This window comes from Artibeus jamaicensis, unplaced genomic scaffold, assembly GCF_021234435.1.
Source record: "Artibeus jamaicensis isolate MK-2021 breed Jamaican fruit bat unplaced genomic scaffold, CSHL_Jam_final contig_1998, whole genome shotgun sequence".
Classification (NCBI taxonomy): Eukaryota; Metazoa; Chordata; class Mammalia; order Chiroptera; family Phyllostomidae; genus Artibeus; species Artibeus jamaicensis.
This window is the reverse complement of record NW_026521407.1, coordinates 14,909,825-14,933,246: the sequence shown is the minus strand read 5'-3', so window position 1 is coordinate 14,933,246 and position 23,422 is coordinate 14,909,825. Positions and strand designations below refer to the sequence as shown.

General features: G+C 58.6%; 1 protein-coding gene across 3 annotated transcripts; it reads right to left on the bottom strand.

Moving 5' to 3' along the window:
• Window positions 1-2,949: 2,949 nt before the first annotated feature.
• ACE (angiotensin I converting enzyme) lies at window positions 2,950-23,034 on the bottom strand. 3 transcript variants are annotated; one of them, XM_053656723.1, is made up of 26 exons: window positions 22,928-23,034; window positions 22,297-22,619; window positions 21,516-21,683; window positions 20,835-20,928; window positions 20,013-20,156; window positions 19,337-19,528; window positions 18,688-18,785; window positions 18,114-18,286; window positions 17,566-17,789; window positions 17,081-17,225; window positions 16,684-16,782; window positions 16,313-16,435; window positions 15,714-15,925; window positions 14,915-15,051; window positions 14,021-14,179; window positions 13,646-13,733; window positions 11,605-11,748; window positions 11,239-11,430; window positions 9,458-9,555; window positions 9,083-9,255; window positions 7,000-7,223; window positions 6,548-6,692; window positions 6,156-6,254; window positions 4,137-4,259; window positions 3,637-3,824; window positions 2,950-3,465 (listed from the first exon to the last, which is right to left on the bottom strand). In XM_053656723.1, the coding sequence occupies exons 1-26, from the start codon at window positions 22,944-22,946 to the stop codon at window positions 3,236-3,238; spliced, it is 4,014 nt and encodes a 1,337-aa protein (XP_053512698.1). In that variant the 5' UTR covers window positions 22,947-23,034; the 3' UTR covers window positions 2,950-3,235. The 3 variants fall into 3 exon arrangements, with proteins under 3 accessions (XP_053512698.1, XP_036983921.2, XP_053512703.1); XM_037128026.2 differs by having other exon boundaries at window positions 22,877-23,030; XM_053656728.1 differs by lacking the exons at window positions 15,714-15,925; window positions 16,313-16,435; window positions 16,684-16,782; ... (8 more) ...; window positions 22,297-22,619; window positions 22,928-23,034 and adding an exon at window positions 15,200-15,413.
• Window positions 23,035-23,422: the final 388 nt, after the last annotated feature.

Genomic DNA, 23,422 nt, shown 5'->3' with positions numbered 1-23,422 from the left:
TCACAGAGCTAGTTAGTGACAGAGCCAAGAGGAGACCCAGGGCTCTTGACTTTTAGGCCAGGGATTGGTGAGACCCCTCCCTCCATAGGCTGGGACCACACAGGAGGATGGGGTGATGGATGGGTAGGAGTGACATCTCGGAGTCTTTGGGGTGTGGAAGCCCAGTTGTCTCCTCAAGTTCTTCTGACCCGACCTCCTATGTTCCCACTTTGGCCTTTTACTCTGTTACGGGATGGCGTGTGATCACCCGCTGGGCCACGTAGGACCCTCCTCCCTTTCCCTTGTCCTCACACTTGTTGCCCCAGGGAGGGCCTGGTGTTGTGAGTTTGTAGTTAGAAGGCACGAAAGGTGGAGGGTGCTGGGAGGTCTGGGGAGGGGTGGTGGCACCTCCCATTCAGGGGGGGTGTCACGCCAGCTTTGTGCGGGCCTTCGTAACTACCCAGGGCCCTGACACACACAGTCTGGGAAGAGCACCCCATCCATCTCCCCCTAAGGAACCCGGGGCTCCTTCCCTCCACACCGGAAGGTGTCCGGTGTCCGCTTCACTCACTCGCCTCAGGCAGAAGCTTTCACAGCCTCACGCCCCTTCCCCTGAGCTGACATCGTTACCAGAGACGCGGACCAAACAACCCTCCAGATATGATCTCTCACCGTCAAAATGCATTTGAAACCGAAGGAAAAAATCAGTGGCACTTCTGCTTAAACTGCCTGACTCAACTCTGAGGGAAGTCCCTCCTCCCGCTTCAAGCATATAGACAACTTAACAAAACATTGCGCTGTTTTGTTACCTGTAGTTGCCGTTACAACACCGCACCCCAGGACTTGTCTGTCTTGTAACTAGAAGTCCACGCCTCTTGACCACCTTCACCCACTTCACCCGCCCTCCCACCTTCCACTTCTGGCAAATACCAATGTCTTTTCTGTCATCTATAAGGGGTTTTTTTAAGTCCACATATAAGTGAAATTGTACAGTATTTGTCTTTCTCTATATGACTCATTTTACTTATGATAATGTTCTCAGAGCCCATTTATCACATGTCAAGATTTCCTTTTTTAGAGATGAATTTTACATGTGTGTGTATATATGTCTGTGTGGGCATGTGTGTGTGTGTGTGTGTGTGTAGTCACATTTTCATTATCCATTCACCCGTCAATGTGGGGGTTGGGAGGGGGTAGTGGGGAGGTCAGAGAGACTGTCTAGCAACTATAACCTCCTTTGGCCCCTGTGTGTGAGAAAAAGCTGGTCGCCTAGGAGACGATGCTGGGCAGGCACAGCACGGGGACAGGCTTGACTTTAGGCCACCAATAGTCTCAATGCCCGAGTGGCCTGTCTCCCTGCTGTCAGCACCTCCTCTCCTGCCACTGCCCAGGTGGACTGGGCCTCGCCCTGATCCCTGAAGGCAGCAGAAACTGGAATCTGAACAAGTTTTGTATTTCGGAAGGCCTGGTGGGCAGGGCTGGTCGGGCGACCACAAGGTTACGCTCCTTCGCCCTCGTTCTGCAGCCCAGGCCATTGCATGCGGTGCTGGCGCCCTCCTCACACTGCCCACGGGGCTCACACGACAGCGTGGGCCTCTGAGATGGGAAAGGGAGGATGTGATGACGACTTTTGCCTGGCAAACAAAGAGCTTTCAAAACACGAGGCTGGGGAGGGGGTCATTAAAGAAGCCTATTAAAGGAGAGGCTTGGAACTATTTAGAGAATATGTTTATAAATTCCATTGTCCCAAGTAGTGGGAAACTTCTACCCTCTTGCATATCCCAAATACCTCAGCTCCACATCCTGCCCCACAGAACAGGCCTATACAACAGTCTATGCGAGACACACGCACACAGACATATGCACACATAAGGGTAGACACGCACGCATGGCAGCTGCAGATGGGGGAGCGGAAAGTGCACTAAAGGACCTCGGGGGACAGACATCAGGGGCTGGGGCTGAGGCTGGCTGGGGTCGAGGCAGCAGCAAAGCTGGGAAGAGACTCAGGGCCCAGGGTCCTGATGCAGGGGGCCTGGCTGGCCGTGGAAGGAAGCCCATGGCCCTGGAAAGATGAGCAACTTCCATTTGGCCAGATTCTAGGTTTGGCGCTTACAGACCTGAAAACGCAACCGGGTCGTGCTAACTGGAAAGAGGATGAACAGCTCAGGACAGTGTGGTCCTCTTTAACTACGGCTGAGAAGAGATGGCTGGAGGGGTAGACACGCCGCCACGGCAACAGTACTTAGCTCTCGGTATCAATAGAAAGGGCTTTTATTTTCTTCAGTTTGTGGATTTTACAAATTTTGCACAATAAATGTAGATAAAAGTTATAAAAACATGTTCTAAATGATACTCACTCACACCTGCATGGGCCTTCTGGGGAGGCTCAGGCTGAGGGTGTGCACTGGCGGCTGGTGCCTGCGCAGGCTCCGTCTACGGATGTGCTCCAGCATTTAGGACCCCTCCCCAGCGGGGCAGAGGGGCCTGGCCATGGGCCCCAGGGGCAATACTCAAGTGGTCTGTCTGCTATGCAAGTGGACATGGGGCTGGTGCAGACAGAGGCTTGAGGTGACCATGGGGCCAGTTCTGCACCCTCAAGGCACTTTCGCCCAGGGGAGTCTTCCTTGCAAGGGACCTGGCCATTAAGGGGAACAGCTGGGGTAAGACTCCCACAAGGAAATGGGAGGCAGGAAGTCCAGAATGTGTGCTTCCCAGAGTCCTCCTGGGTTGGTGCCTGGGACAGGCAGGGGCTGACTGCCAAGGCAAGACATTGGCCGGTTGCCTGGGCTGTAGGGAAGGCAGGCGTGGGCACTGCTGGGTGGTGCCCAGGCCAGAGCTCTGGGGCATTTTCCCAGGCTCTTCTTGGAGGAGGATGAAGTTGCCCATTGAAGTGACCCACTTGACTGCCAGGAGGTGGGAGAGCATCCCTGACCCTGTTCCTGGCTTCCCGGCGAGGGACACAGACTCAAATGGGAGGGCAGGACCTTTAATTGTATTCACAGAGAGACTGGGAGGGGGCTACTTGTTAGGTGGCCTGGTGCCCAGGGGTTAGGGGGCAGGGGTCATAGAGGTTCTGGATCTGGAGGGTGGATTCTTGGCACAGGACAGGAGGCAGAAGGGGAGATAGGGTCCGGGCAGGATGAGGGCCGGCTGGGGTGAGCAGGGACAGGACTGGAGGGTTTTGGGCCCACCCCAGGCACCTACGCTGCTGTCTAGTGGCAGACACTCCCCAAGTGGCCAGCATGGCCCAGTCATCTCAGGAGTGTCTCAGTTCCACCTCGGAGCCGAACTGGGGCCCATGGTGGGGCCGGTGGAGCCTGTGGTGGCGGATGCTGAAGAGCCGCTGGGTGAGGCCCAAGGTGGCCACCAGCAGTGCGACGCCCAGGAAGAGCAACACCCACTGGCCCACTCGGGCCTGCTGCTCCTCTAGGTCCAGGCCTAGGAAGTTGACGCGGCCGTTGCCCGGGAAGGAGCCTTCTGAGTGAGCTGGGCAGGAGAGGCAAGGAGAGCAGGGCGGTGGGCAGGGCTGGGGGCTTCTCGGCTGGCTTCCCTACCCTAGCTCTGAGGCCAGACTCGGACCTGCCTGGGCTGGGGAGGGACCTGGCCTGAGCGAGCTCTGTGGGCCGGCCGGGGGCAGAGGCGGGGGCAGAGTGGTACCAGAGTCCGGCGTCCAGTTGTACTGAGGCCAGCCCAGCGTCTCCCCATGCCGCCCATTCTCGGTGAGAAGCCAGTCCAGCAGCGGCTTGAAGTAGCTCATCATGGCTGCTGCAGACATGTTGGGCTGGCCCGTGATCAGCCTCATGGCCTCCGGCCATGGCTTACTGTAGCCCAGCTTCATGGCATCCCTGGGGAGCACCAGAGAAGGGAAACTGAGTCAGAAGGACAGATGGGGAGGCTCCCTGCCCCTCCTGCCCTTGCTGCCTCAGCCCAATACCCACCATCCAAACCCCGTCTCCCAGTCTCAACATCGCTGTGGGAGGGCCCAGCACAGTGAGGGTGGGTGAGGGGAGAGCCTCATCACGACAAATAGGCTCCACCTGGGAGTTCCCAGCCCGCGCACCAAAAAGGCAGGTGTTGCCAGCAGAGCCCCACGGGGCTCCCCAAGGTGGAGGGGTCAGAGGGTGGCAAACAGTCAAAGGCAGGCCAGGAAGACTCACGCCAGGCGCTTCCCTGCCTCCTTGGACTGGTAGATGTCACACTGGTGCAGGGGGCCCTTGTGGCCAGCCACCCGACACAGTGCCTCGTGGAACTGGAACTGAATGATGAAGCTCACGAAGTACCTGAAGGGGAGGGAGGCGTGGCTTTGGGGGCTGGTGAGGAGCCTGTGTCCCAGCCCCCCGCCCCGCCCCGGCCTCCCATTATAGCCAGGAAGTCTGGGTGAGCCCTCCCTGGCCTTCAGAGTCATCCAGACTCCCTTCCACACCTCTACCCTTGAGGCTTTCTCCACATCTCAGGAAGACCTGTGCTGAGCAGCTCTGGGGTCCCTCATGGGGGAGGAGGGTCAGGGCAGTGCCCTTCAGTGGTTTGGCAGGCTGCTTTGGAGAAAGTGAGGTCTCCATCCCTGGGGTATATGGAAGTAGAGGCCAGCTGTTGTGCAAAGGGTCATGTCTATCTGGCAGGGCTATCTCGGCAGGGGAGCCAGCCCAGTGATCTCCTTAATCCCAGAGCAGCAGCGATTTCCTGGTAAAAATCTGCTGGTCAGCTGGAGCCACCTCTAAGTCTGCCGAGGTTCTAAATGTCCCAAACAAACAGCACAGGCCTCCCACTTTGAATGCTGGGCACAGGCCATGTGCCACTGACTTTTCGGGTGCTTCCTAAAAGTGCTTTGCCAAGGCTGCTGGTCAGAATTGGGAATGAGCCTCCTTTGCCCACTCCTGCCTGGAGAATTACCTATGCTAAGCTCAAAAGCTAATGGTCACGTGGGCCTGGCTTCTGTGTGAAAGTGAATGCCAGCTTGGAAGCCTGGAAACCAGTCCAGAAGGAGGGTAAGAAGCTCTTCCTATGGGTCATCCTGGCACACTGTTAAGGTCAAGCCTGCTCCTAGGTGTCCTTAAATTTCCTTGGTCCCCTGCCCACTGCTGTTCTCTGGAGCATTGGAGCAGGCTTTCTTTCCCTTCCTGGACCCTGGAGGACACAATTCACCTACCCCACACTTACTTATTGGGCCTCGACTATGTGCTGACATTATGCTGGGTGCTGGATGGAAGGGTGGGCACATGGGCCCTCCATCATGGGGCTTTCAGGTTGCACAGGAGGCGAGGACTGGACAGAGCCATAGCCCTCACTGCCCTCTGCATTTTGCCTCCTGGGTGGCCTGGGCCACCTGCAGCCCGAGGTCATCAGGAGCCCCGCCTGAGGCCTCCCCAGACCCCTACCTTCCAGGAGGACTGCAGACCCTGCAAGTACCCACTTAGTCTGCAGCACAGAGAGGGACACAGGATGCTCTGGACACCTTCATGCTGCAGCTGCGTGACTCACGGTGCTGGTGTGTTTATGCACATCATTTCAGACAGTGACTTAATAACAGTGGGTTGTGGCTACTGTTTCCCAAGCCTGCTATGTATTAGATCATGTGCTTAGAAGTTAACTTTTGCAACAGTCCTGTGAAATGAGTTTTCACAGGTGAGGGAATGACACAGACACTGAGGAACATGCTTAAGGAATAAAAGGTGTATAGACAAGATTCGAACCCAGTTCCGTCGGACCCCAAGCCCATGACCCCATGCCCCTATCAACACAGCCTCCCAATCTAACTGGGTCTCTAACCCTAGTGCCAGTGTGCAGGAGGTCATCCAGGTGCAACTCAAATTATATCACGGGCAATATGTTTGGTACATATAGTAAAGGAATCACAATCTTGTTAAGAAAAGAAAAAAAGAAAGCAACAGGGCTCACTCAGCCATGACCTAGCCATGGGCCGTGGTTAATATGTTAACAACCCAACCAAGGTCTTGTAACCAGTAGCTACTCAGGGTAGAATTTCTGTTTTCAACCACCCACAGTGTAGACACTCTCATATCAAAGCAACAAGACAATGGTCAGCCTTGGTTGCAGGTGAGTGGCTCAGGCGCAGTGTGCAGTGCAGCCGGCTACCCCCTCAGCCCCCGTCATCCCGACCAGATGTGGCAGTGACAGTGGTTTGAACACTGAGCGGCCGCCTCCCTTTCCCTTGTTACCTGATATAAGGGACATTTGAAGGAATGTGGAACTTGGCCCCTGGGTCAAAGTCACCTTGAGACCTGGCCACTGGCGGGCAGAGGCCCTGGTACTTCAGCCTGTCAACGTGGAAGAGAGGTTGGAGAGGGGTCTGAGGAGAACCGAGCCAGACGGGGTTGGCATTTTTGGCTCAAAGGGCTGTCCTTGCACCACTGGGCACCCCGGACTCTGGGGTGCTGTGTCGCGGTGCACAATCACCCCCACACACCCCATCACTCACACACAAAGACCCATGTGCACAGGTACACGCACACACACTCAGATGCTACAGACACACTTGCCATGTGCACACACACAGACACCCATGGAGCCCCTCTTCCTGACCCACACCCACACAGGAATGTTCTAGAACCTGAGGCTCCACCACTCCTGGTTGTAGTTCTCCTTGGTGATGCTTCCATCAAACACCCTCCAGCGCCACTGGTCGACAAGGTAGCTGAAGGGGATAAAGGCGATCTTGTCCAGGGCTATCTTCATCAGGAAGTTGATATCTTGCTCTGCCAAGGGAAGGAAGCCTGCGGTCAGGCCTGCACCTGCCTCCTGCCACGTCCAGGCAGCTTGTCCGGGGGTGGGTGTGCAATGGGTAGAGGCAGGGAGTGAGCCGTATCTCTTTGGCTCCTGCAACCTGCCTCTTGGGGGAGCCTGTGGGTTCCATCCTCCCAGCTCACTCTGCTGGTGGCCCCGTTATTCCTCATTGCTCTGTCTCAAACTCTGTCCGTGGGCCGCTCAGTCCCCTCTTCCCACATCCCAAGCTTGCCACCCCTTCCTGGTCCCTCTGCCCGCCAGGATCTCCTGTTCTCTCACCATAGCTGACACCATCGCTACTCAACAGGTTGATGGTGTGCAGGTGCTTAGGGGTAGACACCGAGAGGGCCAGCACGTCCCCAATGGCTTCGTGAAAGCCAGGGTTGGCACCCTCCCGGAAGGTCACAGGCAAGTCCTTGTACTGCATGAAATACTGTATGTGGCCCATTTCGTGGTGGGCCACCACCAGCTCCTCCATGTTCACAGTGGTGCACTGCTTGATCCTGGGAACACAGGGATAGAGAGAGGGTGTGAAAGGGGACAGTGGGGAACCCTGAGGACCTGCCACTGCACTGCGTACAGAGCAGACCTCCGTCACTGCTGAAAGCAGAGAACCCAGCATTATGGGAAAGAAAACCAGGAGGAGGTATGGAGTGAGCCTGAGAAAGAGGGGATCTGGGGCTCTGAAGCCCCTGCAGTGTGGTTGTTGAGGGAATTCCTCTGCCCCCAGCTTTTCTGACCAGCTCCAGCCCATGTGGCCACGTTGCTTTCCAACTGTGCGAAGTGCTTGTTCTGGAGACCTCAGGACACTCCTTTATGGCCAGTGCAGGACTTTCTAGAACGTGGTTCCTGCAGTTTCTTGTGCACGTTTTGGCTCTCCCAGGACTCAGGCTTCCTGAGGAGACACCAGCGTCTGGGCTGTTCTGCAGCCTGTGTCCAACCGCAGCAAGCATGCTTGGCCTCCGGGTTTTTACAGCCAGGACTGAAGCGACATCCACAGAGCCATTCTGGCCAGAGCTTCCGCCTTTCTCCCCATCTTTCCTCATTGTCTTTTGTGAGCCAGTGAAGTTCTCCCGGGGTCTAAGCAGAGCCTTTCAGGTCCGTTGACCCCATTTTCCCACCATTCTGTTGGGAAGGCCAAGAGCCACCCAGCAGCCTGAGGCTCCGGTCTGTCCACCTTTTCCTATGACTCCCCCATATGAGGGAGGACCCCCCAAAAGAGCTCTTACCCCCTTGATTCTCTCTGAGCCCCGTCCTACAGCTGTAGCCCTTGAAGGAAGGGCTCAGGGCCATTGGGCCTGTGAACCCTGCCTGGCATGTTCCAGGCTCTCTGGGTCCACTTTTCTCATAAGCTGCCACAGATGCTTTTTGCCGCTCTCCCTCCCAAAAGCTGAGGTCCTCTGTCTCTTATCTTGAATCTACGTCGGACAGGCTTCAGCCAACTAAATCTGGCAGAAGTGACTCTGCTTGTTTTGGACTTAACCTCTAAGAGACTGGCTGTTTCTGCTTTTGCTTTGGGGATGCCAGCGACCAGGTAAGAAATCTCACCGTCGGACCGCCATCCTGTGAGGAAGCCTGAGCTCGCCTGGAGCGCATTGACCCCGCAGCTGCCCCAGCCCAGGGACACAATGTGGGAGTTAACCTGAACATTCCAGCCCCAGCATGTGCCACATGGAGGAAAACTGAGGAGCCAAAGCAACAGCTAGAACCAAGGCCACAGACAGATGCTCCACTGAACCATCCTAGCCATCTTCAGCCATCAGAGCTCCCCCAGCTGTGGTCTCCATCACTGCAGGGCAGGGCCAAGCCATGTCCACTGTGTTGGCTGACCCATAAACTCATGTTTTGTACCACTAAGCATTGGGGTGGTTTGTTATGTAGCAACAGATAACTGAAGTGTTCTCCTTTGGTGAAGTCACCTTCTGAGCCCCTGTTTAGTGAGGGTGGATCTGTGTGAAGTCACCCATGTCCTTGTGCGTCCCCCCCCCCACCGGTGTCAAGGTACATGCACCCGAGGAGAGGGCTAGCTGTGTGCAGGGTCATCCAGGGTGAGAGAAGGCTGGGCAGCTCACAGGGTGCACATACCCAGGACTGGGGTCTTGGGCTCTGACAACTGACCGTGCTGGCGGAGCTGGCTGGCATTTGAAAAGACCCTCACCTGGTAGATGAGTTTCTCCTGCCAAAAGCCAGCGGCCAAGCTGAGGCCAGGCCCCATACTCTTGACCTTCCATCCCAACCCTGGCCCTGCATCGGCTTTTATTGCTCACTCTGGCTGAGAGGGGCCAGCAGTGGAGCTTATATTTAGCTTATCCCCTTGTCCGTGGGCTCGGGATAAGGTCCCCTGGCTGCAACCTGGACACACCTGAAGTCCTTGCCATTGTAGAAGTCCCAGGCGGAGGCGTGGCACACCACCTCCCGTCCATCAGTTGGCCTCTCCAGCATCGACTTGTTCCAGAACTCGGGGGGCACAGGCAGAAGCCCCAAGGAGGTGAAGAAATTGTTCGCTTCCTCAAACATCCTTTTGGGAGTCCAGCCCTGCAAACAGAGGGAGCTGTGCCCAAACTGCGGACTGTGGGGGCAGACTGCGTGTCGCAGGTGGGGAGGGTACTGGAAGAGGGCCAAGCTGGAAGGAACTGGCTCAGAGGCCCCCCTCCTCCTGGGGTGGAGCCTCCCTTCCCCTCCCCTGTGCCCTGGGCCCCCTGGAGGAGCAGGAGTGACGGAGAGGACAGGTGCAGACCTGCTTTTTCATGGCCTCTGTGGCATCCATCTTGGGGGCTGAGGGGAAGGGAGCCACCAAGTCATAGATGTTGGCCCAGTTCTGTGCCCACATGTTCCCTGGAGGCGGGGAGGGGAAGAAATGGTGGAGATGGGAGAGATGGGTGTTATTTCTCAGGTTCAGCACCGCCATGCAGGGAGGGGGATCAGACCCCAGTCCTGCTGATCGTAACATCTTTCCTGAGTGCCCACTGTTTGTGAATTGTACTGGGCACTTGATATACATTGTTTTCAGCCTAAACATCCAGCCCACAAGGTCATTAGTTTCCTGGCTCACGGGTGAGCCCCTTTCTGCCTGCCCATTAGGGAGTCAAGACGGTCCCTAAGCAGTGGAGACCAGTGTGACTAGCAGCTGTGTACAAACGCAGAAGGTCCAGGCCCCTGGGACAGCAACGCACACGTGGCCACCACTTACTGAGAGTCAAGTAGCCTGCCCAGGGCCTAGGGCTCCTAAGTGAGGGGTCAGGGGCTTAAAGGCAGGGAGTCAGGTGCGCTCCTGCCCAGCCACTCCCGTGTCCCCTCCACATTGCCTGAGGCTGGTTTATGCCATCTCAGCCGCCTTCACGAGAGGTTGATGCCTTTGCACGTGGCACATGACCAGGGCCCAGTTCTCCGGGAATGGAGAGTAGGAAGATATTCAGAATGAGTGGAACAGTCCAGAAATAGATTTGGGGTAGAGAATCTTTCATAGTCAAAGGAGCTTAAGCTTGAAGTGACATCAGGTGGAATCTGAAGTACAGCACGTGAGAGTGAGTGAGAGAGAAAGAGAGGGTGTGAGGGAGCCAGGGCCTGGCTGCTCCGACCCTGGGCCTGAGCTCTGAGCCCAGCTCTACCCCAGCCCCTCAGGCCACCTGGACACATGGCTTCCCCCCCAAGGTCTGTGCCTCAGTCATCAAGCTGACATCTGTCCACTTTAATGTTCTTTGGTCTCACCAGAGAGGGGTCAAGGACAGGCCTCCTCAGTTGCAAAGACCCTCCAGGTTGAGTGGGAACTAGACCCAAAGCCAGACCAGCTTCTGGGGTCTCACCCATGATTTGTAAATAGTCTGTGGCCTTTTCTGGTCACAGTGACATGTTCCCGATGGCCCAACAGGGACAGGAACCTGGCAGCCTCTACTCCTCTCTGGTCCCTACCATCCCTTACCGTCTTTCACTGCCCATTCCGTGTGCTCAGGGCATTTGAATTTATAAGCCCTGAAAAAAGAGGGCCCCAAAGTTGAGGAGGATCCCCACTCTCAAGGTTCTTCTCTGGTCTCCTGGCTCCCTTAGACTGCACGCTGAGTCTGCCCTTCCGCTCCCTGCCCCCACTTCCCCACCTGCCAGAACCTCTCATCTTTCAAGGCTTCGCTCACATGCCCCATCCCTGGATAGGCCTCGGCTCCCACCCACAGCCCCTTCCCTCACCCTCCGTATCACACTGCCTTGAGCTGTGATGGGTAATGTGGGCTTCCTGTGGCAAGATTATGAACTCTCTCCACTGTCCCACCCATGGTGACTTGTACCATGAGAATCTGTGGCAAGCATGGCACCAAATGCTAGCTCTGCTCTCCGACCTCAGCCCCACCCACTCCGGCTGTGGCAACACGCCCTCCACAGGCTCAAGCCTTTCTACTCTCCCGCCTGAAGTGCCTTCAGCAGACCCTTCCCCGCCTGCCCTCTGCTCTCTGGCCAGCGCTGGCCCCACCCTCCCTCCTGCTGGCATCTGTCTTTGCCTCCACCTGAAGGCCCAGAGCCTGCCCTCACCCAGCAGATGAGCCGGGATGGGGCCTTCCAGGTGGATGTGCTGGGGCCCGTAGTGGCGGTGCAGGGCCCGGCGCACGTAGGCGTGCAGGTTCAGGTAGAGCGGCTGAAGCTCCTGGAAGAGTTGCTCCAGGTCTTGCTCCAGAGTTGGCATCTCGTACATAGATCTCCACGAGTCCCCTGCGTCTACATAGCCTGCGGAGGGGACACAACTTGGCTCTCTAAACACCCGACCATCCCCTGAGCAGCCTGCCACCACCACCTCCTCCAGGGACCTCCCTCTCTGGGCTGAGGGTTTCTGAGGAGCTTTCTGAGGGCCCCGGGGGGGCTAGGACCAGAAAGCCAACGATACTGGCCTGAGGGACTCACCATTGAGCCGGGCAGCCTTGTTGGAGAGTTCCACATATTTCGGGAAAGAAGGGAGGATGGCTCTTCCCACCTTGTCTCGCCAGGTCTTCCATGCCCATAACAGATCTTCATATTTCCGGTTTGTGGCCATCAGAGTTGTAATACCTGGGGGTGGGGGGGTGTTGACTGGCTTGAGCCCCCAGCTCTCAGCCTACCTGCCACCTCTCTCTAAGGTGAACTCAGTCACAGAAGTTCAGAGCAGCAATAAACCTGCACAGGCAGCAAGTCCAGTGAAAAGGGGGAAAGGGGGTGTCCTTTCTACGTGGCCTACAGGGTGGCCCTGCAGGGACACCACATCAGGCCATTGCAGGCTTTCGATGTGCTCCTTTTCACACGAGCGGTAGGTGACATGGCTGGTCCCCATGGCTGAGCTGGGCCCCCGTCTGTGACAAATGGCCTGGAGGTCACAAGACCTGAGTTTTTTGTTGTAGTCCCTCGTGGGCCCTAAAATGACCGTGCAAGTCACAGGAACCCTCTTTCCCTGATTATAAAGTGGACACAACACCGGCCCTCACAGGGGAGTCCAAATCAAAGGGGAACATGAGGTCCCTGAGTGGGGAGCGTCCCCTGGTCATTTCCATGTCCCCCCCAGGGCACGGGGCGTCTCCCACAGACTGGAATCGAACTGGACTGAGTGAAATCACCGCATGGTCAGGGAGCCAGGGAGCCTGGGCCTGTGGCCTGTCCGAGCTGCCGCGTGTGAGGCCTGCACAGCACGGGCCATGCGGAGCTGACATGCGGGCCACAGAGCTGGGCTGAGGATGGCGTGAGCTCCGGAGTCGGTCCCTCCCTGCCCTGACGCCGGCCGGTCGAGCTGCCACTCGGGGTCGTCCACGCTGCATTATCTGACTTGCTACATGATAATACGTATCACAGAGAAAGTACATTCAAATCAGTTTGGAAAAAAATTGTAGTTTGAGAATTTCACACCTGCGCCGTGCCGATGTGCGCGTTCTGTGTTTCTGAGTGTTTCTTATTTTCACTAATGTCAGTGCAGTGACCTGATGGCCCAGCCCCAGATTAAGAGGCTGATTGATGGGGGGGAGGAGGATGAGGGCTATGTTCCCCTTAGTGCTCTCCTCTGTAAACACACGCAGACACACACACACGCACGCCACATGGGTGCATGCATTTGCGTGCATACTCACGTGCACAACCCACAGGCCAAGCCCTGTCCCACGAACACTGATTCTCTCTCTTGTTTATTTTCCATTTCCCCTTCTATTTGTCATTGTTCTAGCCTGGGAGTTGGGCAGAGGGCCAGGAAGGGACTATTTCTGGGTGGAGATTCCTCAGCAATCATGTTTATGCATCAGCACCCCAAGCCTGGGAGGGGTGGGCCGGGAGGGAAGGGGTGTCTGGCTGTGTGCAGGTACCGGGGTGTCCAGGGTGAGCTCTTTCAAAGGGGGGGAGGCAAGAAGGACCCGCCAGTGTGGCGAGAGACAGGGGCCGAGCCACAGTCACTCCACTCTTTCCAGCAAGAAGTGGTGGTCGAGGGGGTGAAGCGGGGCACAGTCCGGACAATGGCAGAGGTTTCTGGGGCTGTGCCTTCAGTTTGTGGAGGGCAGGGCAGGGGCCAGAGAAGGCGAGAAGTTGTGGAGAGGATCCAGAAAAGAGTATGGAGGAGGGGTGCCTGGAGTTCCTGTCCCGACTTGGAGTCCAAGTCCTAAAACCACGAATTGGAGATCCTGCTGCCCTCAAGGGACAAGTTCAGGGACAAAAAGAGAGACGAGGAGGTCCCAGAGGGGTCCTTGAGGGAGCAAATGGGCGCACCCATGGGCTGGCAGTGGGTTAGGCCAGAGAGGAAGTCAATGCTGGTTCCAAGTGGGGCAGAGAAGCCCCTCTGGTGGAAATCGGGGCAGCAAATTTTCCCAGGCATGCTGACCCCACAAATTAGGAGCCCCTCACCCCCTTTTCACTGGCCAGCACCCCTAACACTGCACGGCTGCCGCTGCCCCCAGTCTCTCCCGGGCCCTCCCGCTCCTTCCCCACTGCTGCTCACCGGGCTCTAGATGTAGACAAGTGCCATTGGCGTGGCACACGGAAGTCACGCTGTAAGTGGTCTCCATGTCCAGCAGGATCTGGTTATACTGCAGGAGGAAGAAGAGAGGCGGTGAGCCGCACCCCCTCTGCTGCCTGCTCTACCCTGGCCCCTCACAGCGAGTGTGTGGGTGGGGGTGGGGGGTGGGGGGTGGGTCTGTGGACCTGGGGGCATGTGTTCCCAGAGGCGCTGCCTTCTCAGTGATTCTGCAGGTGTGTGTTGACGTGGCAGATGTCACAGCTTGGAGGCCACAGCCTGTCCTGGGCTTGCTGCCCCAAGTGGGACCTGATCCTGGCCTTGGACCCTCCACTCCCTGCCTCCCCCAAAGCCACGCACCTCCTCCAGCTCCTTTTCAGGCAGCGCCGCCCGCTCGAGGTCCTGAATCTTGTGTATCATCCGCTTCAGGGTGGTGTTTTGGAAGTAGGTCACGTCGAACCGCCTGGCCCTGGTGCCAAACGCTAAGGTGTGGTTTGCCATCTGTATGTTCTTCTGCAGCTGAAGGCAGAGTGGGTGGGTGAGGGGAACCAGGTCGTGAGCCTCGGGAGCTTTGGAGAGGCCCCTCAACAGATGCCCTCAGACACATCCTGCTGGGGGGGGGACCCTAGCCCCTCTCCCCATCTTAAAGGCCGTCAGGATGGAGGCAGCTTGGTGTTGGCACTGCGGCCGGCCTCTGCTCTGAGCCACAGGCCCCCTCTGTGAAATGGGAGTATGATCATCGGTTTTGCGAGGCTGTTGAGGAAGAGATGAAGCAACGGACACAAAGTGCCAGGGAACAGCGGCCAGCACACGGGGTCTTCAGGAAACATCCGTTCCCGTGGCTCACCCTGTATAAGCTCCGCTCCCCACAGAGGCAGCGAATGGGGTGGGAGGGAGGGCAGCCCTGGCTACGGTAACAAATGGGGGTTTTCGATCTTCTTAAAAATGGACTTCAGCATCACTTATTTGTATACAGGTTATTCCTTCACCGACAATCGATCGATTGTCAACAAGAGACTGACTGTCTAGGCATGGAGTATATGACCCAAACCGAAGGTGAGAATTGTTTTAAATACTCAGCCCGGATTTTTCACAACTTCCGAGGGCCTCCCTGGGCAGAGGCGACAAGGCTGTGGAGGGCGGCCCCCACTGCCTCTGGTTTGGGAGGGTTGGGCCCGGGGTGGAGGGGCACACAGGGCACAGTGTGAGTGCCGTGGTGGGCGTGCACTGCGGTGGGCGTGCGGTGGGCCCTACCAGGATCTTGCTGGTCTCCGTGCTGATGTTGGTGTTGTAGTTCCAGTTGGCCTCCGCACATTCATTCAACACCAGCTGGGTTCTCTCATCATACTCCTCCAAAAAATTGCTGGCTGTGACCTCATCGGTCACCAGGACTGTGGGACAGAGTGGAGGGAAACAAACAGACCTCCCCTTGCCCTCTCCTGCCAGTGGCCTGAGTCGCTGTCCCCCTGCCTCACCCTGCCCTCCCCCCCAAATCCCCGCCCCCTTGAGGCCCCTGCTCCATCCCCACACTGGTCCCACTTGGGCTCTGGGTTATCTGGCTGCTGGTTGTTGCCTGGTGAGTTGTCTGGTTTCTGGTTGTTGCCTGGCTGATTGTTCTGTGGCTGATTGTCACCTGGTGGGTGACCTTCTGGCTGGGGACCAGCAGGGGGTGCCCGCAGCAGAGCAAGAAGAGGAAGAGGAGGCTGGGCAGTCCTGGAGCAGCCCAACCTTGGCCCATGGCCGCAGGAGAGAAGAGCCCTGCAGCCACCGCCCCCTGGCCAATAAGAGTGGAGCCTAGCACGTGACCTCATAGAGCAGTGTGACTGGTCAGCCTGCCCCAGGGGACCTCGGATCTGAGCACACCCTCTCTAACACGCTGGGGGAAAGACAGCCCCATCTGCCACTCCAGGGCCCTGCTGAGGGGCTAAGGAGCTGCCTGGCCCTCCAGAGATGGGCACAAGGAGGAGCTGACTGGGACCTGGCCCAGAGGCCTGAGGTCCAGAGCCCAGAGAATGCGCTTTAGGGCCCTTCCCACCCTCACTCAGAGCTTTACCAATGTCCTCCGGGTAATTGTTGGGCATTGGTGGCTGCCACTGATATTCTGGCCAGCCCAGGACCTCGCCGTTCTTCTGGTTCTGCTCCTGCAGCCACTGGCTAATCGGCTGGAAGTAGTTGAGCAGTGGCTGAGCATCCAGGGCCTCTGAGCCGATCATGTCCTTCAGGACCTCCTGCCAGGGCCGTGAGGAGCCTGCCCTCAGCACCTCCCTGCCAGGCAGAGTGGGCACCATGGACATGGGGCACTCAGGCCGGTGTCCACTACTGGCCCACCTGACCTAACTCTCTGGCCACTTTTGCCCCCCTGCTAGAACAGTGGCATCAAGACTCTGGGACCTAAGATTCTATAAAGGGGGTGAGGGACATTCGTCTACCCCTTGGGGGGTGAGGTCCCAAGCCAGTTGCCCCTGGGGCCTCAGAAATGGGCCCACTCAGTAAATACTGGATGAGAGAAAGAAAGGAGGGGACAGGGAGGAAAGGCCCCCTCCATCAGGATGGCCCTGCGGTGCCACCACCAGAGCAGCCAGTGGTCTTCCAGACATGCCCTCCCAGGCTCTCCGCCACCCTCCCACTTGCCCTCCAGCTCCTCCCACGTACCGGAGCTTGTCCCCTGCTTTGGTGGACTGGTAGATGTCACACTGGTGCAGTGGGCCCTGGTGGCCTGCCTCCTGGCACAGGGCTTGATGGAACTGGAACTGCAGAATAAAACTCACAAAGTACCTGCAGGCACAGGGTGGGCGTTAGGCGCTGGCCCTTGCCCAGGCACCATCCAGCTTCCCACAGGGCTGAGGCTGGACCAGGGGCTGCCTGGGGAGAACCAAGCCTGGCTCAGGAGTGAGGCTCAGCCAAATTCCAGAGAAGAATGTGGGGATAATCCCTGGGAATGCGGGCGGGGGGGGGGGGCAGGATCACAGGAGCAGAGGGAAGGGGACTAAAGGTATGACAGACCTGGGTGGGGACAAAAGTACCTGATGTATGGTGTCATATGTGGGATATGGAACTTAGCTCCGGCATCAAAGTGGGTTTCGTTTCGGATAACTGGAGGACAGATGCCCTGATACTTGGTTCTAAAAGAGGATGGTTAAATTATCTTAGGACCTACGTATTGCACACAGTCTGGTTTAGCTTTTGCAGAAAAGGCAGGGAAGCAGGCATTCCCACTTGGCCATCCCTTCCGCATCCTGGCCAGTTGGGGGAGGATTCCTGCTGGAAGAGGGCGTTTTCGGCAGGAAAGAAGAAAGCAGTGGGGAACAGGACAGGGACATTGTTAGAGAGGAGGAGACCGGGACTGGCGGAGCCAGTAGGGGGGGGAGGGGGGCCGTTTGGGGTGAGGCTCTTCCCGATCCCCGATCCCTGTTTGCTCACCGGAGATACCACCAGTCAAAGTTGTAGCGGGAAGGCGGAGTGCGTCCACTAAAGACCCCCCAACGCCACTGGTCCACCAAGTAGCCAAAGGGCAGGAAGGCAATTTTTTCCAGTGCCATCTTTAACAGGTAATTGATGTCGCTTTCTGTTGGGAGATGAGATGAGAGGGGTCAGAGGAGACAAGGGAGTCCGGCGAGGATCAGGTGGGCCTGGGAGGAGCCAGCGGGAGGGGTGGCTGGGCAGACGCAGAGAAGGGAAGGCTGGTCTTGGAGACTGTGGGGCCCTGCTCGGCAGAGGGTCCTTGGGCAGTGTTCAGTTGGGACTCAGGGTGAGCTGTGAGGTGCCAAATGAACCCCCAAACCTGCCTGACCTGGGGCAGTGAGGCAGAAATGAGAAGGGCGAATGGGAACAGGGGCAGACTTGGCCCTGCTGCTGGGAGGAGTGGGCCTGGGTGGGCCTGGGCTGGGCCCTCCGTGCCCCCATACCTGTGTCATTGACCACATGGTCCAGCAGGCCGATTTTGTGCAGGTGTGCAGGAGTGGAGACAGAGAGGGCCAGCACGTCCCCGATGGCCTCGTGGAAGCCAGGGTTGGCACCTTGGCGCAGGGAGATGGGCTGGTCCTTGTACTGCAGGTAGTACTGAACGTGGCCCATCTCATGGTGCACTGTGGACAGCTGGTCCATCGCAACCCGTGTGCACTGCTTGATCCTGGGGCAGGGAGAGGGCAAGGGAGCGGGTGAAGGACAGGGCAGGGCGGGGACCAGCACGTGGGGAGAGGACGGTCCTGGGCCTCGAGGAGCTGGTGGAAGCGCACAGAGCCCCTGCCCTGCCCAGCCCACTTTGTTCCGAGGTACAGAGCTGACTGCCTGTCAAAGCTGCTGAAGGACAGTGGCCCAACAGCAGCCTGGGATAGACCGGCCCCCCAGCAGGTGCAGGGGCTGTGGGGAAGGCGGACCCAGGAACCGGCTTTTCTGTGCCCAGGCTGCCTGCCCTTCCCAGAGCCCTCGACCCCCTGCAGCCCCGGGGCCAGACCTGAAGTCCTTCCGGTTGTAGAAGTCCCAGGCGGAGGCGTGGCACACCACCTCACGCCCGTCGGTCGGTTTCTCTAGCATGGACTCTGCCCAGAACTCAGGAGGCATGGGCAGGAGCCCCAGGGAGGTGAAGAACTCCTCGGCCACCCGGAACATGTGCGTAGCGTTCCAGCCCTGGTGGGGTGCGGGTGCGGGTCAGGGGCGGCCACCAGCCACTCGCTGTGGCTGCCCTAGGGCAGGTCTGGGGTCCCCCACACAGGTCAACTCCCTGCCCATGAAGGGCATCTCTGCTCTGTGACCTCCTCATCCAGAGGCGGGGCCCCTCATAACCACAGTGGATAAGCAAAGTGGACTCCTCGCACCCCAACAGTGGGGGCTGGAGAGAGGGGCTGGCACCTCATCGAGGACGTACACCCCAGCTCTCCACTTACACACGCACTGCAGGCTGCTTCTCTGTAGAAAGGGAGGGACTGAGGTCCTGCCCGCCCAGCTCCCTCACGTGCCTCCTTCCCACCCCTCTTCCCCTGCTTCCCTCTTGCTGTCCCCTCCCTGGCCTACCTCAGGTAGGGGCCTACCTTCTGCACCATAGTAGTGGTAACATCAAGATTGGGCTTGTCAGGGAAAGGCACCACCATGTCGTAGATGTTGTCCCAGCTCTGGGCCCACATGTCCCCTGGACAAAGGAGGGGAGCTGGAGAACGCAGCTCCCTGCCCAGCCAGTGCCCGCCTCCCCAAGGCTGGCACTGGGCAGCTCCCAGGCCCACAGCAGCCGGACACCTGGGCTGAGGCCAGGAGGCCAGGCGTCTCCACATCAGTCCCATTCAGTGTCCCAAGTGCTCCGTGTGCCCCGGGGCCCAGGGAGACTGTCGGGGCCCTTTGTGATAGCGGTGGGATCCCTGCTTTCCGAGCCTGAGGCGGGGCCACAGGGATGGCTTTCTGGGGCATATGCTACGATTCTGCTTCCTCCTCCCGTGGTCTTCATTGTGGCTCCTGGCTCTGCCTTTTACTAGCTCTCTGTGCTCTGCCAAGTCGCTCACCTGTCCTAAGCCTCGGGGTCCCCATCTGGAAAGCAGCAATGATCACGAGACAGATCACCTGCTTTATGAAGGTGTTGGGAAAGCTGCTTGGGCTCATGCGTGTGGGAGGGAACAGTGTGGCGCTCTGAAACGGGAGACACAGTGAGGATGATCCCTGGGGTGTGTGGAGGCAAGGCCAGGTCCTTACCCAGCAGGTGAGCAGGGATGGGTCCCCGGAGGTTGATGTATCTGTCCCCATAGCGATGGTGCAGCATGCGGCGGACGTAAGCGTGGAGGTTCAGGTAGAGGGGCTCTAGTTGATTGTAGAGGCGCTCCAGATCCTCCACAAAGGTGGGCGTCTCATACCAGGAGCGCCAGTAGTCCCCCGTGTCTGAGAAGCCTAGCAGCAGGTAGTGTTGGGATGCGGCTCAGGCTGGAAGCTCTGGAGCCTCTGCCCCCCAGCCACCACTTCGCCACTCTCCTGGCTCAGGGCCTGTATATTTGTCAGCTAACAGAAGGGATGGCTTAGGGGTTGATGGTCTACAATTTTCTAACTAGGGGTTTAACTCTAGCTAACAAGATCCTGGAGAGCCAAGAGGCAAAGATGAATGCTAGGGAGGGAAGGAGTGCCAGGAGGGGCAGGTAAGAGGGATGGTGTGAGGGCAGGATAGCATTCTGGTGGAAGGCAGGTGGGGGTCCCGCCTGCTTCCGCCATCTGCTGTCTGTGTGACCTTTGGCCGGTATCTGCAGTCATCCCAACAGCTGCTCTGTCTGCCTCAGGGGTTGGGGCTCAGTGGAGACAGTGGATGGGGAGAGCACCTTGCAAGCTGGCTACAGCAGCACCCGCACAACGGCAGGATGGGGGTGGGGTGGGGCATGCTCACCATCCTTCCTGTGGGCCTCATTGCTGAGGGCAGTGTATTCCTCGAACAGGGGTTTCAGTGGGACGCCCACGGCATCGTGCCAGCCCTCCCAGATGTAGAGCAGCAGGCCGTAGTTCCGAGAGGCGGCCAGGATGTGCATGAGGTCTGAGACACAAGCGAGCAGGGTTAGAAGGCTTCCATACTGAGGTCTGGATCAGCCTTCATCAGAGCTCCTACACTGGTCCTCTCTATTTCCACCTGCTTCCTTGACATCATGGTATCCCCAAAGCCAAGGGCAACCTATAGGATGAACGGGATGGGGCTGGGAGCTGGATGAAGCAAGCACCCAGGCAGGGCCCTCGACTCCAGGGAAATGATGATCTAAGGTGGTTGACCCAAAGTGGACGGCCAGAGGCAGAAACAGACAGACGCTCCATGGCTCATTGGATGGAGTGGCTGACCTCGAGGCTGCCTAGTAAATGGGGGTGGGGCATGGGGGAGAGGTGGACGGTATAAGTGGAAGTCAGGAGGGGTCTAGGGCCTATGGAGAGCTCTTTTGGAGACTGAGAGGACCCCTAAAGGGGAAAGACCCAAACAACCCAATGCAGTCAGGACGAACAACAGGAGAAGCCAAAGTACACAGAAGGGTGGGGATGGCCCAGGGGCTGGAGGTTCTGAAAGTCAGTTTGCCAGGAAAAGCAGGTGTGTGGGGGTACCTGACAGTCCCACCTCAGTTGGAGGTCAGTGTTGTTGGGTTCACCCACTCTCTCCACTGCTGGGTTCAAGGTGATGGGAAGGGCTGGGAAACCCCAGCAGAGAGGCACTGCGTTGACAGAGTCGTACCTGGGTCGAGGGACCAGCAGGTGTCATTCCTGCGTGGGTAGCAGACCTTGGCAGTGGAGAAGATCCTGTTCATGCTGCTTTGCAGAGAGTTGTACTAGAAAATTGGAGTTGAGACCATGTTACTGATGAACAGCCCCAGGATTATGTGGCCACCCTCTCTTTTCACTAGAAGGAAAAGAAGGCCCAGAGAAGGGATGTGGCTTGGACAGGCCATTCCGTGGCACCAAGAGCTCTTCTGATCACTAGGTACACCCGTTCCCTCTCCAACAGAAGCAGCCAGTGGAGGTGGAGACAAAGTGTCCTGAGTCAGGAGTTGGTTCCCACCTGGCAGGGAGGGCAAACCCCCCGCCCTGCTGGCTTTGATGCCTTTCAGTCCTCAGACTTTCTAAGGAAGCCTATAAAACCAAACCGGCCTACGGAGAAATTCCGAAAACTCTTGTTTCGTCTTTTACTGTTTACTTGCATTTTGCTTTCTACTCCATGACACTTGCTTTAACACAAAACAACTTCCCATCACATCTCCAAGAAAAATCAGTGCTTCAGGAAGCCATTCTGTGCTCACACTGGTTTCCCCTGCAGATCCCAGGGTCCCTCTCTCCCAGGTTCCCCTCCCCACCTCGGTTGGGCAGTGGAGGGTACCCAGGCCACTTCCGTCTCTACCCTCAAGTCCACTGGCCCCACCTGCTGCCGCTTTTCCAGGGGCAGATTGGCAGGGCCCAGGATGCGCACGCCACTGAGGACCCTTCGCAGTATTGGGTCAGTGAAGTTCTGCCAGATTGGGTCGTACAGTTCCTTGGCCTTCTGGCCCCAGACCTTTGCAAACTCTTGGTTGAGCAGGGATGCTTCCTCCTGTGGGCACCGGAAGGGCAGGGACTTGTATATGGGGAAGCCTCGGCTGGGAGAGGAGAGGAAGGCCAAGGGCTTCTGAAAACTGGAGCTTCCGGGGCCCCACTTCCTCCCCTGGGCCCTGGGGTCAGGGACTGGGTGACTCTGCCTCAGGGGAGCGGTAGAGAAAGAGGGGCCAGAGGAGAGGCAGGGGTTGGACAGGGAGAGGACTCAGGGATGAGCAGCGACGGGAACAGTGAGAGGCGGGCAGGCTGCGGCGGGAGACGACGAGATCCCGGAGCGGAGCCGGCACCCTGAGCGAAGGCTGCTGCTGACCAGCTCCGGGTCATCCCTGGGCGCTGCTACCGGAGCGAACTCGGTCTCAGCGGAGCCTGCTTCATCCGTTCGGTTCCTGTATTGGCTCGGACCGGGTGCCCAGCACCGCGCTAGGCGCCCTCCCTCCAGTCTGATAGCGCGCGGTGACAGTGGGGGGTGTGGGGGCTCGCGGGCCCCACTCGGTCTCCGCGGCCCCCAGCCCGGGACACGCGCCCCGCAGTGACTCCCCGCCCCCACCGTCGGGCCCCAGGCCTGTGATTGGGCGCCCGGACCCCGCCCCCGCCTCGGGCCCGGCGCCCACCTGGCGCCGCGCATTCTCCTCGGTGATGTTGGTGTCGTGCGCCCAGCTGGCCACCGTGCTCTGGTACAGCACCTGCTCGGCTTTAGGGTTGAAGCTCTGCACGAAGAGCTGCGCCCCAGCCTCGTCGGCGGAAAACTCTCCGGGCTGCAGCTCTGGGGCCAGCGCCAGGGCGGCGGGCGGCGACGGCGGCGACAGGAGCAGCAGCAGCAGCTGCAGCGGCAGGAGCGGCAGCCGCGGCCCGGGCCCAGGACGGCGCGACGCGGCCACCATGGTCTGGTGCGGTGCGCGGTGCTGTCCCGTCTCCCGTGCTGAGCCCGCCGGCTCTGTGGATTATAAAACCCGGTGGCTGCCGCCTTCCGACACACCCCCACCTCCCCGCCCCGCTGCGCTTCCTCTCGGTCTCCAAAGTCCCCCGGCGCGCGGGCCTAACAGAGCGGGGCGGGGACCGACACTTCTTGGCCCGCCCGGGTAGGGGAGGCGGCCCCCTGCGAGATGCAGCCAGGAGGTGGCGGATGGGGCTTAGGTCAGGCTCGGGCGGAGGAAGCTAGCAAGGGGGTCCTCCGCCCTCCAACACGCACACCTTTCACGCTGAGGGACCCAGCAGCCTGCTGGAACACCCAAGCCTGCCCACCATGCCCTCTCCTCGTCATCACACAGCCCGGCAGCCTCCGCGCAGGAGTCCTGCGGTGTCTGCCGCTCAGTCTTCAGGCCTAAGGGCCCCAGGCCAATGGGGCTCCGCAGTGTCAAGGTGAAAAAGCTGTCCGCAGTGCCAGCGCAGCAGGGAGGTTAATGATCAGCCGCCACGTCTGGCTTCTGCAGTAGGCCTTGTGGGGGAGGGGGTGGAGAGGGACCCTGTGGTTGGGAGGAGAGTTTAGGCTTTGGCAGGCGCCTGGGGAGGTGCTGCAGAGATGTTCAGAGCCCCTCCCCACCACACACATCTAGGGACTGGGTGGGGGCTGCCAGGAAACGGTGGGGCTCTTCTGGGAGGGGGGCAGAGAGGCACAGCGAGGCTGGCACACCTGCCCTCTTCCCACTGGGACACAGCCGTCGGGATTGTTCGGGAGCAACCACGCAGACTGGCAGCCTTTGACAGCTACAGAGATGATCCTACAGATGAGAACAGCCC

Excerpts from the sequence above, each read along its gene's own strand:
- ACE (XM_037128026.2), bottom strand. The coding sequence starts at position 22,946 with ATGACGAGGAGAGGGCATGGTGGGCAGGCTTGGGTGTTCCAGCAGGCT. Across the intron at positions 19,529-20,012 it reads TGAGGCCCACAGGAAGGATG|GCTTCTCAGACACGGGGGAC; the intron begins GTGAGCATGCCC and ends ACCTGCTGCTAG. Across the intron at positions 16,783-17,080 it reads TTTGACTGGTGGTATCTCCG|AACCAAGTATCAGGGCATCT; the intron begins GTGAGCAAACAG and ends ATCCTCTTTTAG.